General features: G+C 41.5%; 1 protein-coding gene across 1 annotated transcript in view; it reads left to right on the top strand.

Annotated features, from left to right (window-relative positions):
* The window catches only part of aldh1l1 (aldehyde dehydrogenase 1 family, member L1), a 66,154-nt gene that overhangs the window by 35,421 nt on the left and 12,985 nt on the right, over positions 1 to 17,748 (top strand). Inside the window, exons 8-13 of the mRNA XM_030419652.1 lie at positions 1,832 to 1,969; positions 14,499 to 14,624; positions 14,728 to 14,819; positions 16,991 to 17,138; positions 17,244 to 17,363; positions 17,502 to 17,629. Of these exons, the coding sequence (XP_030275512.1) occupies positions 1,832 to 1,969; positions 14,499 to 14,624; positions 14,728 to 14,819; positions 16,991 to 17,138; positions 17,244 to 17,363; positions 17,502 to 17,629 (752 nt within the window). The remainder of the gene's footprint in view (positions 1 to 1,831; positions 1,970 to 14,498; positions 14,625 to 14,727; positions 14,820 to 16,990; positions 17,139 to 17,243; positions 17,364 to 17,501; positions 17,630 to 17,748) is intronic.

The raw sequence follows: 17,748 nt of genomic DNA, 5'->3' as shown, positions 1-17,748 counted from the left end.
TGATGAGAAATTACAGGAGCTAATAAACTACCTGACCGACCTGGAGGTGAAGCTGCAGTGCACCTTCCAGAGGTGCTTGGTCAGATAGCGCTGCTATATCACGGCACAGCCCAGCTGCAAGCAAGCAAGATGAAGAACAGCCTGCCCATCTATTAAGCCACACAGTGTTATAACTCCTTCCTGCGACAGGAAGTCCAGGCTGGTAAAGAGGATTTATTTGTGAATGTATATGAGTCAAACCTTCGTGTAAAAGCATAAATATGACGAAAGAGACACTTTTAAGATTTGCGGTAGTTTTTGTTTTCGGGCAAGCTCATTTTCAATGGAGTGCTGGGGCACTCTTACTCTAGCATCAAAATTGCTATTTTCAAAACACTAAGAAGGCTCGACACAACTTGAAACTTTGCTCGTAGTATCACCAGGGTCTCTACACATGAACACGAGCATTGAGAACAACTCACGTTAGCAGCTGTAACTTCTGCGCGCTGCCGTCATGGTAGACAAAAAGTGTCGATCCCAGAGTGCGACCTAACCAGAACCCTTGAGGAGCTGTCCATCATTATCATAGGGCGCACTCGGGGATCGACACTTTTTGATGCTAACGGCAAGAGTTTAACTTTAACACATTAGTTTGTTCAAGCCTTGCACAGGCACCTCCATTGACCAGCCCTTGGCATGACGTGGCTACGCCCGCGATCTTGAACAATCTCTGATGTCAAGAGATTGCATCTGCCTTTCATCGGTTTTCTGTGATTATTTGTGCATGTGCTTTGTGGTAGTGGCTGGTTGTGACGGCCAGTGCTCAGACTACTTTCCTTTTAAAGTGAACTATTCATTTGAGATTGTTTGTTGGTCTGGATATTGCCTGATTCCAGTGTGATGCTCTGTTTTATTAATTAATTAATCATTCTTATTACTAAGTTTTTGGTACAACAGAGGTATAACAGTATAATCTTATAATGTAATCATGTAACACATTTTCATAGAAAGCTGCTCAAATATAATTGAAAACTGACTTGAATTTTTGCATCCAAAGCGTAAAGAAATCTTAATCTCCCTTTTGAACAAACAAGTTTTGATTCATATTCCTGGGTAGTCCTTTGTAAGGCCCTCCTGTTAATTGTCTTATCAATGCATACTTATGCCAGGCCAAGGAAATGAATCTCATTAACACTGTGGTTTTTAGCAGCATAAAGCATCTTATATCACCATTAGAATGTTCAAAGATTCTAGTTTTTGGCTCCAGTCTTGTTTGGATGAGTTAAAAGCCATTGATGCAGGTGTTTTATGTAACTTTAACCTGAATGAAGTTGCCAGTTCAGAGATACTGCAAATGAAATGCCCAGCTAGTTAAAGAATGACACTGTGCATGCTACAACTCCGCTTCTTTATCCACAAACCGTATTTTGGAAAGTTATCAGTTAGAAGTCCTTATTTCAAGATATGGAATTTATTTTTCTTAATCACCTGACTGTGAGTAATGGAATCCTACACCAATAAACACATTTTTACTGATGTTAGAATAGTAGAATATATCTTTAATCTTGATGGGACTCTGAGGAAAAGGGTGGTGCTGCATGTGCACTTAACAATAAGGGCATAGCATCATTTGGATGAGACTCAGATGACAGAATCTGGTGAAGCAGATTTGCTAAGATTTTGCAAATTTAGTCATGAAATACAAAAAACTTAGATGTCACGTTTTGGTGCTCTGCAGTAATGCCTGTAGCTGTCAGTGATTTTTAACATAACATGTTCAATGACATTAACAACAGCTGAGTTTCAATAGATCTTGGCTTCACTAAATTGTTTTGTGTCTCTCTTCCTGTAGAAAGTGACTTTCTACGGCTCCACTCTCGTGGATAACAGCTCTGCAGCGAAAGGTCAGCCCCTGGAGATCCCTGGAGCCAGCAAACCCGGCATCATCACCAAGGCAGGCCTGGTGCTGTTTGGCAATGACAATAAGGCAGTAAGTTCAATTCCATAGCTGGGTCTGAGGAGCTGGGCACCAGAGACAACATTTACTTAAAGGGATATTCCGGTGTAAATTTACTGCAATGTATTGTTGTTGTGCGGTCATTTCTGAGGATGCTAAAACTACGTAAGCTAGCAGTCTGCAAACTGTATTTCTCGAGAGGGAGTCTAACACAGTTTCATGGTGTGTTAGACCATGGATTAAACCGGAATATCCCTTCAAGGCTTATATTCATGAGATAAATAATACTTTTGCCGCATACTATCAAACCCTATATAAATCAGAATTATCAGAATAAGAGGATGATCAAACTCCCTTTTTCAACCAACTCCAAGTCCCTACCATATCTGGAGACGATAAATACTGGATGGAACGAACACTCGAAAGTCAGAAAATTTTAGAGGCGATAAATCGCATGAAAGGGGGGAAATCAGCAGGTCCTGATGGACCTCCAATTGATATTTATAAATTATTTAAAAATAAATTGATAAGTCAATTGAAAGATATGTATGAAGAATCTTTTCAGAAGGGTTCCCTGCCCCCCTCTTTGAGAAACGCACTTATTACCTTGATATTAAAACCAGACAAACCTCCTTCAAAATGTAAAACCTATAGACCTATCTCTCTTTTGAAGTCAGACACAAAAATAATTGCTAAAGTTTTGGCGTTAAGGCTAGAGAGATGCCTCCCATCTCTAATAAATATTGATCAGAACAGATTCATAAAAAACCACCAGGCATATTATAATATTAGAAGAATTTTAAATATAATTTATGAAAAAAAAGAGACTCAAGAGATTCATGTATCCTGTCACTGGATGCTGAAAAAGCATTCGACAGAGTCGAATGGCCATACCTTTTTGAAGTGCTCTCCCGCTTTGGTTTTGGTGTTTACTTTAGGCAATGGATTTTATAATTATTATAATTATAATTATGACCAATAACATTATTTCCAAACCATTTAAACTCCATCGTGGGACCCGACAGGGTTGCCCCTTATCCCCCCTGCTTTTTATTTTAGTATTAGAACCCTTTGCCATTTCCATTAGTAATCACCCTATTATTACAGTTTTTATTGATTGCTTTGATGCAACAGTCAACTCAAACTCCACATTTTCAAAACAGTTAACACACAGGCCGAAACAGTGGCACTCATGGTCAAAATTACTCATTTTGTTTGCAAAAGGCTCTAACCGTGCCAAAACATTTAAAATATGCAACAAAAGCTAATTTTGCTTTCAAACAACACAACTTGCAAACAAGTGTATGAGCTCTTCCAATCAACCATTACACAGTGGACAACAAAATACAAAATACAGCACTCAGTGCGAATTGGTGCACCATTGCTTGTCATTGTGACCTATTACTCTACGTAACTTTCATGCCAGTGCCATTTGTTGTCAAATTTGCCTTCTTGCAAAGAATTGAATCCAGAATCAGAAATGCTTTGATGCATTTTTTTGATTCCATTGATTCTTTTTTTTCGAACTGTGGCTGAAAACTGAAATACTGTAAATATTACACAAAATACATGGAAACCAAAATAAAATCTATTAGAGTATAAGAAAATAAGAAAGCTGGTAGTCTCATAGTTCACAAAACATTTCTGCAGCTTCACAGCAAGCATTTTCCTGAACAACTGACGTGTTTTAAAACATAGAAAAGAAGTTAAAGATATAAAATATTACAGTAAAGTATAACAATCTATTACTGTAGAGTATAAGAAATAGCCACTATTGATACTCAGTCTCTTCTGTCTTGACGATGGGGCCACATGGCCTCATCCACATCACATTCATTATCCTCTCTTGCAATGAACCGAGGGAAAAATCTTCTTGCATGCCATCCAACCTTGACATTCCTCTGCACCTATTTCTCACTCTCATCTGCCTTAGACCTCTTCAATCCATGTTGGCAAAGAACAACACAGCCGCTGCACTTTTTAAGGCCTGCAGACTGATTGCTCATTGAAGATTTGTGTTTAGGAGTGTCAAACAGGTGCTTTAGTGATTTCATACTGATGTAGGTAGTTTCTAATAGTTAGGAACAGATGGTTTCTGTTTTGTTACCATAGCTAAAACAATGGAGTTTGGACTGCTTGAATGACATCTGTGTTAACAGTTCTGCAAAAGGGTGGGGAAAATGTGTCAATTCAATGAGAAAGGCTTAACACATTTGCAAGAGGTGTCTTGTGCTCTGCTGAGACAGTGATGATGAAAACCGAGTGGATACCAGTTTGTTTAAACAGGTCAAAGCAATCAATAAAAACTGTAAAGGAATTTAGGTTGCAGATGTAGCGCATCACATAGCCTTGTTCGCAGATGATACATTTCTCTTTTTGATGAACTCTTTCTCAGCCCTTGCTGATGTGATTAATAGGTTTGGGAAATTCTCAGGATACACAGTTAACAAAACTAAATCCTCTGGTCTCTTCCTCAATGAGCGGGAAAGACTCCATCCTACAGTCCAGCACCTGTTTATGAACACACCTCAAGGATTTAGGTACCTTGGTATCTTTATTCCTCCCAATCTGAACTCATTTATCTCTGCCAATTACGATCCAGTAATTTCAAAGTCAAAGAATCTCTAAGCAGATGGATCTACTGGATCAGGATTGGACGTATGAGTGCTTTCAAAATGAATGTCCTCCAAATTTCTTTATCTGTTCCAGTCAATCCCACTCCCGCCTCCTCCTTAATTCTTCCAAAATATGAAAAAAACTCTAACAAAGTTAATTTGGAAAAATAGGTGCCCAAGGCTCCGACTTACACTACTATATTTTCCATTTGACAGAGGAGCCCTAAGGGTACCAAACCTAGTATGGTACTATTGGGCAGCCCAGCTTAGAGCTGCCCGCTTTTGGTTCTCATCACATCCATAGTTACCTTGGGTAAAAATGGAAGCATTGTCCATTACAGGGCTGCCGTTAGATTCATATTTATATTCTGACTCATTCAAGAACTTGAAGAAAGTTACACTAAATCCATTTGTGAGAAATACCTTGATGATATGGCATGAAGCTCATAATGCTGTAGGTGACATCCCACCTTTGTCCTGCCTTGCACCTATCTGGGGGAACACAGAGTTCAAATCTGGCACGAAAGATTTAGGATTCAAACAATGGTCACTTAAAGGGATTAGAAGGATCATAGACCTATATAATGGTGATACACTGATGTCCTTTAACAAAATCGATAGATTCAACATCCCACAGTCTCACTTTTTTAAATATCTACAGCTGCAAAGTTTTATTCACTATAAACTAAATCATTCATCTAATTGTCCCACTTTAACAGTGTTAGAACGGTTTGCAACCCAGCGTCAGCATAGCAAAGGCCAGATCCCTACACTTTACAATATATTCTCAGCTCATGCTAAAGAGCATTAGCATGAGCACATAACTTTGAATTTGTTGAACGTAAGGAAAATAACTTGACTGTAAGGTGCACAATTGCCCGCGTTGGAAACTTCTCTCCACCGCTGCAAACACTACCTCAAACTTAACGAAGCACCTATAGAGACTGCACGCACACACAAAGCTTGTTGCTTAGGAACTGTGGAGCAACATGAATGAGACGAACCAGAAGGTACTGACAACATCGTAATCTGAGATGAATATGCTTGTTGCCTCGTACATAGTAGGGCAAGTCGCATGCAGCAGTATGTTCTGCTCGTGTTGTTTGACGCTGCCATTGTTATCCCGCTACAGAGCACACAGTGACAGTGTAGGGGACTGTGCCTGTCTGAAAAAATGCAACCGTCTATAAATCGTCCAAAAGTGCATGTTTTCAGTCTTATATCTTTGTCGTGAATGTCTGCACTCTGAAACAACTCATGGGTGGAACAGTCTGAGGCATTTGTTCACGCCAAGCGGCCCGAGAGTGGCGTGGAGACCTCAGGTGCTATGGAGTAAGATCGCTGTCAAAAATACGTGTGCATGATTCTAACATTCGTATTCGTAATGTTAAACTTTTGTGTGCAAATAAAAATGTTGTACACAAAATTCTACTGTCATATACACAAGTCTGAGAAATTGTTTGGGTTAGGATTGTTTTTATGTGAGTATGAATCTAAAAGCTGTGAGTGCAAAGTCTTGTGAGCACGACTCTAATTTCTACGCCTACGAAGTCTTCACTGTGAACACGAATTCAAGTTTTTGGGTACGAGTAGAAAAGTGTTGAAATGACGTCACGTAGGTCACAAGCAGGTCACAGGGGAAAATAATCGAACTCCGATTACTCCAAACGTGCATGCGCCAAAGCCTTGGCTAACAGCAGTGGACCGGGTGGAGATGCCAGCTTAGGTGAAGCATCACAGGTAAAGTCAATAACGTGTATGTCCAGTATTTATTCATAAATTTGTACTATTTAAAATAATATGCAGTTCATGGACTTACAGACTTACTGCTTTAGCTTGCAAGCTAACGACATGTCGGTGACGCGAAATTAGTGCTACTATTACTAGCATTAGAAGTTGGCTTGTGCTAGTGAATTAGCACTGACCTGCAAAATATGAAATAATTAATTTGAGACATAATAACATAACAAAATACGACTTTATCGATAAATTGTGTCAATTTCTGTAAAACAGACAGTTGCTATAGATGCCGCTCTGATCGGAGGAGCACAGATGGAAAGAGGCTAAAAATGAACTATGCGGGACATTTGCCTTATGGTTCATTTTTGCGTTAATTAAACAGCTTCACAATAATAGTGCTGGTTAAATTAACGACTTGTAACTTGTTACATGGAGAATGGAGCCTCCGACCCGGTGTCCCAGCTCTCGTCTCTGCAGCACCGCGACACAAACGCGCCCCGTAACCCGTAATCTCTTGTTTATGACAGATACGACTACACAATATACACGTCATAATGTGTGTATGATAATCCATCGATCCACTGATTGATTTCCCGCTGGCTTCCTTGTAGACAAATGCACATGACCGAGAGGAGGGTTAGCAAAGAGGAACAGAAACTGGACTTATATGATGGACAGATGTATGTCAATTTAGCTTGCAAGCTAAAGCAGTAAGTCTGTAAGTCCATGAACTGTATATTTTTTGAAATGGTACAATTTTATGAAATAAATATTGGATATATACGTTATTGACTTTACCTGTGATGCTTCACCAGAGCTGGCAGCTCCACCCACAGTGCCGGCCCTGAGTAATCTGGTGCCCTAGGCAAGATCATAGCCATCAATTTCACAATCATTGTTCATACACTCACACAGAAACTGCATGTATGTATTCCAGATTTTATTTATTTTAAGTCAAAAATATCACACCAAATAAAAACCGAAGAAAGAAACAAGTGATAAAAATACAATATAAATAAGGCATTGCACAAAATTATTTCTCAGCCTCAGAGTGCCGTCTCTCTCTTATCTATTGTCAGCCACTTTGCAAAACGACCTCCAACTCCTCCATGTTGCCAAGTGGGTATTATGCTCCTGGCTATCCTCATGAACCTTCAGCAAGTGGCTTACATTTTTCCAGTCCTTTAGTCCTTCCTTATTAAGTCTGTATTCTTTTGGAGAAAACATTTAGCAGCAGAAGCAGTGCAAGCTATCATATCTGTTTGAGTACATCAGCCAGCTTCTTTTGATTTTTTCAGCATTGACTAAGACTCTGTTACAGAAGTCATGTTGAACCTCTCCCATCTTTGTTTTTGGAAAATGTCTAACTGCTTTTTATTTGAACTGGTCCTCTGTGAACTAGTTAGAAGAGATGGCCAGTCAGCAGGTCTGTTGGTGCCTTTAGTCCTGATGCAGTGTCACTCTGCTGTGCTGAGGTAGAGGGACAGGAGCACCTGATGCTGTGTCACTGGGCTGGTGAAATATTTTGAAACTGCATCTGAAGAGAGAAGAGAAGTATATGTGACCACTGAATGTTACATTTCAATAAAAAAAACAAAAACAAAAACAGATGCTTGATGTGTGCTATACATAAGACTAATAATGAACATATGATGAGATTCATTCAGTTTATTGTCATTGCAATACAATTAAGTCTAATCAGAGTACAAGTGCAGTGTGTATATATATGTGTGTGTGTATATATATATATATATATATATATATATATATATATATTCATTCGCCTATGAATGATATGGGAAAGCTAAGATGTGGAGTATTAACAGTAATACACTTTAACACTGATGTAAACTTTAACAAACATATACTGTGACACAATAAACCAAAGGCTTACAACTACACTATTACAAAGGGGATGGAAAACTACTAGCATTTCAACTGACATACAAGCAGTAAAGACACCTGTAAAATAACATCTGAACAGGCCTAACGTTAACTTCCCAAACGTCCCTGATGAATTTAAGTGGAGTAACATTAACACACGGCGACTCGAACTATTTATTGATTATTAAACAATGCTGCTATCGTCCGACGTAAGCTAGCAAGCTAACACTCTGCTCCAACAACGGTAACTACGATCATTAAACTATTAATTTCCTTTCTCTTCATCACATTGACGTTACTGTACCTCTGTCTTCTTCACGTCTTCCTCTTCTTTCCTTCTTTTCCTTCACTGGGCGCCGGATGGTTTCAGTCTTTTGGACCTTGTGGTTCCGCTGCAGTTTCAGTAAATCTCTCTCCTGGTCTTGGGGTCTCGGTCCGGTCAGATTCAGGCAGCTCGCCTCTCGACCTGCCCCGCTCACAGAGGACAGGTACAGTGCACTGTTTGGAGTGATCGAGGTTCGATTATTTTCCCATGTGACCTGCCTGTGACCTACGTGACGTCATTTCAACACTTTTCTACTCATACCCAAAAACTTGAATTCGTGTTCACAGTGAAGACTTCGTAGTTGTAGAAATTAGAGTCGTGCTCACAAGACTTTGCACTCACAGCTTTTAGATTCATACTCACATAAAAACAATCCTAACCCAAACAATTTCTCAGACTTGTGTATATGACAGTAGAATTTTGTGTACAACATTTTTATTTGCACACAAAAGTTTAACATTACGAATACGAATGTTAGAATCATGCACACATCTTTTTGACAGCGATCTTACTCCATAAGGTGCGAGGTCAGTCAGCTGTGGCAAAGCGTGAGACGCCCAGATCAACCTGTGATACAATCATCTGTAGCGACCGTCGACCATGGTTCATAGGAAAGCCCAGACATGTATCTCACTCTTCTCAAGGTATAACGACGAATATCAGAAGGGAGAGGATGTATCTTCACCAGAAGTTAGGGCAGGTGTCAACAAACTTCACTATCAAAGGAGCCTTTTTTGCCTTCAAGTCCCTCACCACAAAAATCTGGAGCCGCAAAACATATTTGTGAATTATAATAAAGGTAATGCCGCCTAGAAAGTCTAACTTAGCCTATCAAGTCTAACTTAGCCTATCAAGTTTCATAATAAGCCAAAATGAACATGATGTGGCAACTCTGCAGTGGGCTACTTATGATTACAGTGAAATATACTTGAACTTCACATTTCCATTTCAATGATGCCATGTTTTGGGGCAATTATGAAATAAAAGAAGCAGCCTACAATAAAAATGTGAAAATGTACCAAATAAAAAGTAGCCTCATTTGATAATGCATAAAACACACAGCGGCAGGCAAAATTTAACAGTACAAGTATATAAGTGAATGAATAAATAAACAAACAAGTAAAAAAACACAGGACAGGTTACATTTTATTTTAGTCCACGCCAGTGAGTTAATCCTTTTTTTTATCCTCAACCACATACAGAGATCAACCCCAAGGCTTGAGGATTAAATGCAATGCTGTTAACTAAGGATCATTTAATTGATCACAACTTGATAAAAACAGATACAATTCTGTGTAGGCTAAACATTTTACGTCGGAGAATATCAGAATCAGTGTAGGCCTAAAACAATGATGATGATAAAAAAGGGATTAATTTTCATGTGAAGATGCACGCAGGGAGCCGCTGCAGAGGTGTAAAATAGCTTACCTGTTTGCCAAAATCTGACATCTGTGTTCCTTTCAGATTGAACGAACCACATGCTGCATGTGGTATTACACCAAATGTGTTGGTCTACTGTGTGGGACTACTTTTGTGAAGGCTGTGACAGCTAAAATAAAGTCCTGCATTACTGACATTACTGTTTTCTTTCCTTTTGTAACAAGCTCACTCTTGGTACTGTGTGAGAGCCCACATAGCGTGTGCATTGCATCTTGAATGTAATATTGTCCACCACATTGACATATGTTGGATTTGTTTTCTGCTGTAACACAGGGCTGGTGTGTGTTTCTAATAAACTCAAAATCACATCAAGTGTTCTTTTTTTTTTTTTTTTTTTTTCTTTTCACCACACACAATTCTCTCTTTTTTTTTCTTTTCTTTTCTTGAATAGCTTTCAAGCCCAGTTGAGTCCAGTGTCTTTAAATGTCTATTCTCATGGGCTGACGTGAGAGTCTGCCTGATCTAGTGACATATACATTGTGTTCAGGCGTCTGTATGGCGTGTGTATCTGCGGTATTGACAGCACTGTGGGAAACAGTATCATTTATGGTGGAAGCCTCTTCAGCAGATGATGGCTGCTGGGTTGCTCTCAGATGTGATTGAGTACTCCCGAACAGTCCCTCATCTGTTTCAACAAGGTATGACCTTGAGGCCGCTGTCTGCTGTATAACTGTTCCATAAGAGTTGTCTGTGGTGACCCAGATGCTCTGGCCTGAGTTCAACTCAGGTCGGTGGCGTGCTCTGTGGAGCTTGTTGTAGTGCTGCTACAACAAGCTCCACGCTCTGCTGTTTTTCTCTTCCCTTGTGTCTCCATCTTTTGGACCTGTTTGATGTTGGGCCAGACAACAGTTTGGGCAGTTGTTGCAGAGAGGTTCGAATTTGTCTCCCCATGAGGAGCTGTGCTGGAGAATAGCCATTCTCCAATGGGGTGGCTAGGTAGCTGAGCAGGGCTTTAGCATAATCACCTCCTTCCTTCCACAACTTGCTACAGTTCCCACTGCCTGTTCTGCTTCTCCATTGGCCTGCGGGTATCGTGGGCTACTGGTTAAATGAGTGAAGTCGTATTCACTAGCAAAGTCCTTGAAGTGTGCACAGGCATACTGTGGCCCATTGTCTGACATTCCACCTCTGGAACACCATGACGGCCAAAGATGTTCTTTGCTATTACTGTGCTGGCTCTTGCAACATTGAGGTAGGCAACCTCAGTGTACCTACAGAAATAGTCAACCACTACGGGGTAAGTTTTCTTTTCCCAGGTGAATATGTCTGTATCCACACGTTGCCACGGCATCTCAGGTACAGGAGTAGTCAGCAGTGGCTCTCTCTGTGTTGTTCTGTGTCTCATGCATGTGGGACAGTTTTCTACCCTCTGGCTAATGGCAGAAGAAAGCCACGGCCACCAGACTGATTTACGGGCTGTAGCACGACACTTAACTATACCTTGGTGGCCATGGTGGAGGATGTCGAGTGTGTCTTCTCTCAGTGAGCTGGGGATGACAATCCTCTGAACCTCAGGACGCGAGGGGGAAGCACATCCAGTGCTCTAGTACTTAACAATGGGACAAGGGGTTTGTGATCTGTCTCAGTTGTAAACCTCATGCCCAGCAGGTATGATTGAAGGCGCTCACATGACCTGTTCACAGACAATGCTTCCTTCTCAATCTGAGCGTAGGGTTTCTCAGTATCTGACAGAGCTCTAGAGATGAAGACTATTGACCGCCAGTCTCCACTCTCTTGCTGCTGCTGAAGGAGAACGGCTCCGAGGCTGAAGGATGATGCGTCTGCTGATAGCCGTGTCTCTGCAGTGGGTGAGTACACAGCAAGGACCCTCGGTGAGCTAGGCTCTGCCTTCAGCTTCTGGAAAGCCTCTTGCTGGGGTGCTCCCCAACACCATTCTGTTTTCTCTGACAGCAGTTAATTCAGAGGACAACAGAATGATGAGAGGCGTGGGAGAAACTTGCTTAAGTAATTAACAATGCCCATTACTCTCCTTACATCTGCAACACATGACGGCTCTGGCATTTCCAGTATGGCCTTGACTTTGCCTAGGTCTGGGTTCACTCCTCTGCAGTAACCCAGTGTCCAAGAAACATGACTTTGCTATTGGAAACCTCACATTTATCTTTGTTCAAAGTCAGTCCTTCCTCCCTCAGCCTCCTGAGGACCTGGTGCAACCTGGTGTCATGATCAGCCTGATCCTTGCCATACAACATGATATCGTCCGAGTGACACACTGTGCCAGCACAGCCCTCCAGCATTTGCGTCATCCGTCGTTGAAAATGCTCTGGGCCAGAGGAGATTCCAAACGGCAGCCTTTTGAAACACTAGCGACCGAATGGGGTAATGAATGTGGTCAGGAGTGCACTGTCCTCTGTGAGGGGAATTTACCAAAAACCTGACGTGGCGTCCAGTTTGGTGAAAACTTTTGCTCCTGAGAGTGCAGCTAGAGTGTGATCAACAGCTGGTAAAATATGTCTCTCTCTCTTGACCCACTGGTTCAGGGATGTCAAATCAACACACAGTCTGAGTTTCTCTTTTGAGCTAACTTTGGGCACTACTACTAGGCCTGCACACCATGAAGTGGGTGTCGTGACCTTACTTATCACTCCCATTGCTTCCATACGATCCAACTCTGCCTTGACTTTATCTCTCAGTGGGACGGGGACTCGACGTGGCAGAGACAGGGCATATGGTGTGGCTCCTGGTTCTAGTTCTATCTTGTATGGATCCTTCAGCTTTCCGTGTCCTTTGAACACAGTGGTGTACACACAGTACACAGTTCACTCACGTGTACTGTGTGTACGCATTTAACAAGTGACAGAGCCTCCATAGCTGGGAGGCCTAGCAGTGGTCTCATCAGTTTGGCCACAACATAAACATCCTGTTCAGTTGTCTTTCTCTGATTTCCAGTTTTCCTTTGAAGTACCCTTTTACATCCAAACGTTGTCTGCCTGGACCATACAGAGGGAACTTTGGCGGCAGGAGGGTCCCATGCTTATCTGCAGAGTAGTGGTGTTTTGGTATAGCTGTGACTCCAGCTCCAGTGTCAAGCTTGAATTCCTTTTCCTCTCCATTTAATTCCAGAGTTTCTGTCCACTCATTATCAACACTGTCAATCCCAATCGTTATCTCTCCAAGGAACGCATTATCCACATCATCATCTGTTGAATCCTCTTGGATCTCATTGACACCACCTGCATTCCGACATCTGCGTGCATAATGTCCTTTACGTTTTACATTTGCGACCTTCTGTGTCTTTGGCGGGGCATTTTTCCCATGGATGCCATGTTGCATGTCAGCATCTCCCACAGCCTGAGTCTTTGTTTTTATTTTCTGACTTATATGTTGAACTGAGTTTTTTTTCCATAAGCCCCTTTCTGTGTCTTCCTCCTCGTCATAGCATCCACATTGCCCGACTGTCTCTCTTCCATCCTGCCTCGCAGTATAGGCTGCTGCTTTTTTATTTCCACATGGTGGCACAGTTTGGCAACTGTTTTTGCTAATGTGAGTACAAGATCCATCCACAGTGACTCTGACAGATTTGCATCTTGTAGTCCAACAACTATTCTATCCCTGATCAGGTTTTCAAAAGCACAATGTTCTGCTAAACTATAGACAGCCATTATGAATGATTCGGCACTCTCTCCTGGCTCCTGGCTTCGTCTATTAAACCGTGCTCGTTCGAAAATGAGGCAGGACATTTAATATGTCTTCAGCTTCGTCCCCTAGAGTGTACGTCAGTGTATTCACTTGGTATTCTTGCGACTGTTTACTCAGGCTTGATGCGATTCTAAAGTGCTCAAAACGTCTTATCTATTTTGGCCACCTACTTGCGTTACCAAAGTCAAAGTTGCCTGGAGGAGCCAGCTGGATGTTGCCTGCTGTGGGGACAGGTGCTGCTGCTGTCAGTGCTGCAGCGGGTCCTGCTGTCTGATCTCCATCCATGTTGTTTCACAGTTTGTTTCCGACTCTTCTGTCGGACTCACCCTCCGCTGCTTTTACACTCGCGAACTCACGTCCGGTCCGGTGGACGCTAGCCTCTTTAGCACCGTTCTTTTACTCTCACGGACGTCACATAGAGGCTTACTCTTGCACTTTTCCCCCGTCGGATAGCGTCAAACACTTATTCCAAGATTATTTCTGACACCATGTTGTGTTATTATTATAATAACGAGGCAGGGAGATAGGTTAGTGTGAACTTTACTTGTTCTTTAGCTCAGGTAACATCCGGGTCTCAACCCTTCAACAACAAACACTCGCATTGGTTGCTATCTTTCACATCACTTAACCCCTTACACAACAGTTAGGACCTCCTACCTCATTAACGACTCTGTGCTTGCTTATGTCCTGCATGTCCTAAACATGTATTAAAAATGAACAAAAACAGTCAGCACACTGAATGATTCATGAATACAGTGTCAGATGTTTTCTTTTGTTGGCACAATGTATAATTTATACACAGACTATAGCACTGCTAATCTAAAGATTTTAAAGCAGATTATAGGTGAAAGTGGTTTCACATTTAATCAGTCTTTTTGATCATGCCATGTCTCAACAGCTGCTGGTGAAGAACCTGCAGTTCGAGGATGGGAAGATGATTGCTGCAGCACAGTACTACAGCTCAGGGAGCAGCACTGCTGTGGAGCTCACTGAAGAGGAGAAAGTCTTTGCTGAACAGATGAAGGTATGGTCTCCTCTCCTCCTTATACTAGGGCAGTTCAAGATCTTAAAATCTATTTATCCACAAAAAAAGTCCCACAATCACATTTGACAATGTTTCCTCACAGGCAGTGTGGAAGAGTATTCTGTCTAATGTCACAAGGATTGAAGACTCCACAGATTTCTTCAAGTCTGGTGCTGCTTCCATGGATGTAGTCAGGTAATGAAAAGAGGATGAAAGATCTCCTTAAATAGAATTCATCTAATTTATCTGGTACACTTTAGTTATTTAGCTAACTCTCCAATCAGCAGCTGAGTCTCAATTTAAAATGATCCAGACTGAATTATCGACCTCTGATTGTACTACCATGGAATTTTCTACAGATGTTCATCGTCCCTGGAGAGTAAATCCTACCGACTTTTCCCCTAGTCTCACCGGCACATTGACTTGATGGTTCAAAATGAAATATTTCCATGAAAGTAGTGATATATTTCCTGATCCTCCGTCTTTTCCTGTAGTGCCACCAGCAGGTCAAAGTCTTTCCTTCTATCCACCTTATTCCTGACTTTGCGAGTCTACCCATGGTTCATAGCGGTAGTCAGGTATGCTCTTCCGGTCCGGACTGGTTGAACTCTGTGTTTACGCTAGCATAGCTGTCATGCTCGCTCTAAAAACAGCTATTAACACAAAGAAAGCACAAAATGGACAAAAATTGGAGGTGGACACACAGTAGGGATCTTTTAAAAAGTCTTTAGGACAGTTCTGTAACAGTGCTTCACTCGTCAGTTCTCACATAGTGGGTAGATGACATGAAGCAATGGCCCGATGTTAGCTACATTGACAGGGCACGGACATGTTTGTCAAAGTTGTCGATGTTCTACACAAGACGTTTCTGAAAAAAAAGTTAAATTTTCTTGAATTTTTATGGCAACTAACAATGGCAAATGTTGTACCTGAGCTCATTTCAAAAATAATTTGGCATTTATGACATAATGCTAGTTGTTTTGGACTAGCTTGGCCGCGGCGGTCAGTCATGCAGTTGCAAGGCACCTGGAAACCGAAAACCGCCGGCAGAGGTAGTTATCTGTCATGGCAGCACCCATAGGCTTCTGAGGAAACGGGTGGATAGATAAATATCTTAACATCCAACATTTGGGACCATGCATGTGGAAAAAAATGTTCCAGAAGATGTACAAGGCTGACTGGTGACTTTTCCAATAAGAGGATTGACTTTATTTGTCTTTGTTAAAATATGTCAACAACCATTGGACGGTCTGCCATGAAACTTATATATTTCTCTAATTTATATATAGTTCCCTGGAGGATGGATTTTAATTGCTTAATCTCCTGATTTTTTTTTTTATCTAGCACCATGATCAGGTTGTCGTAAAAAGACTTCTCTTTTCTCGGTTGGTCCAAAAGATTTCAAAGATCAAAAAGTCACCAGGAGTCTTCAAGGCTGAGTGCAATAGAACTGTATTTGCCGGCAAAAAAGAGCGGGATCAGACACAGACAAAATCCGTGAAAAAACCAAACTGACCCGAGGCTCAAAGCCCCGAACATCCTCTTTTAAACACAGAAAAGTGGGTGTGTCCGTTCGGACAACATGGCCTCAACCAATCATTATTCTGCTTAATTTCTGCTGACACTGTTATTTCTCGATGGAAAAATACCATATTTCTTATGGAAAATCCCCGTACCTCTAGTGGAAAAACCCTGTATTACCTTCTGCACTTGCGCGTACATGCAGAACTGCATGTCGACCAGTTGCACCTCGCCTCGCTTTGTTTTTTACATTGGGGCTTGCTCTGTGCCGCTATCACCGGCTCTTAGAAACTCTGGCCTTGAGGCCTTCAGGTTTTTGATAATTCACTCCCCTCCTTGATATATCCCATTATATCTGACCACTCTTGGCACTGCATTTTTAAACATAATGAAAGTGTTACATATTTGGTTATATGATGTTATTCTTAGATTTGTGGTTACATTTTCACACTTGACATCATCTGACTATAGCAGCTTTAAACAGTAGATGCACTTTTCAGTCAGCTGGTGCCCAGTAGTATGTTTCAGCAACTCTTTCACACTTGTTACCCTTTGTTTCTTACTTTTATCATTATAACATTATCAGTTACCATTAGTCCCTATTTACTAACTGTAGTTATTTTATACTGACCACTATCTACTTACTATGGTTATTTTACACTACAAGGTCAACATTTCTGTTTGCTCAATACTTTGATTTATGACCAAATACCTGCAAAAGGGTAAGGGTTAGGATGGGGCTGAAGGAGTTCGTTTGAAAACAATTAGCTTACAATACCACCGGTGAGCAGAGAATTCCCGTGAATTAGTCTTGTTTCTTCTCTGTCTGCTATTGTTTTCTTCAGACTTGTGGAGGAGGTGAAGCTTCAGGCCAGTAGCTGCCAGCTGCAGAATGAGGACGTCTACATGAACACCACTTTCCAGGAATTCATCCAGATGTGCATCAGGAAGCTCCGTGGGGAGGATGATAAAGAAGAACTGGTGGTCGATTATGTAAGCGCAATTGGCAGTGTTTGAATTCTCAGAACTACTGTTACTGACTGGTAACAGAGTAGACAGCGTGATGACTGCTGTCTTATACACTGTTTAATTCATCAGGTGGAGAAGAACATCAACAACATGACCATTAAGATGCCTCATCAGCTGTTTATTAATGGAGAGTTTGTTGATGCAGATGGAGGAAAGACATATAAGACCATCAACCCCACAGACGGCATGGTAAGGATGGAAAGAGGAGATAAGAGACAAAATGGACACCACGAATATTGGTGTAACCCCTCGGGTGGAGTGCTGCTCTTCAGTCCGCTGGCTCTTTGATGTGATGTTCTAAGGTATCTTAATCTGTTTGTCCTGCAGGCCATCTGTGACGTGTCTCTGGCTCAGATAAGTGATGTGGACAAGGCAGTAGCTGCTGCTAAGGAGGCCTTTGAAGAAGGAGAGTGGGGCAAAATGAACCCCAGAGACAGAGGCAGACTCATCTACCAGTTAGTGCAGTTGCTCTCACCGAACTAAATTCTGGTCATTATGGTTTCGCTTTAAGCTCTCAAGGCAAAATATCAACGCAAATTTGTAGGCCACATACTAAACCATAACTGCTTATTCT

The sequence above is a fragment of the Sparus aurata genome, chromosome 6 (assembly GCF_900880675.1).
Source record: "Sparus aurata chromosome 6, fSpaAur1.1, whole genome shotgun sequence".
Classification (NCBI taxonomy): domain Eukaryota; kingdom Metazoa; phylum Chordata; class Actinopteri; order Spariformes; family Sparidae; genus Sparus; species Sparus aurata.
The sequence above is the reverse complement of the archived record's forward strand: the minus strand, read 5'-3'. Positions and strand labels throughout refer to the sequence as shown.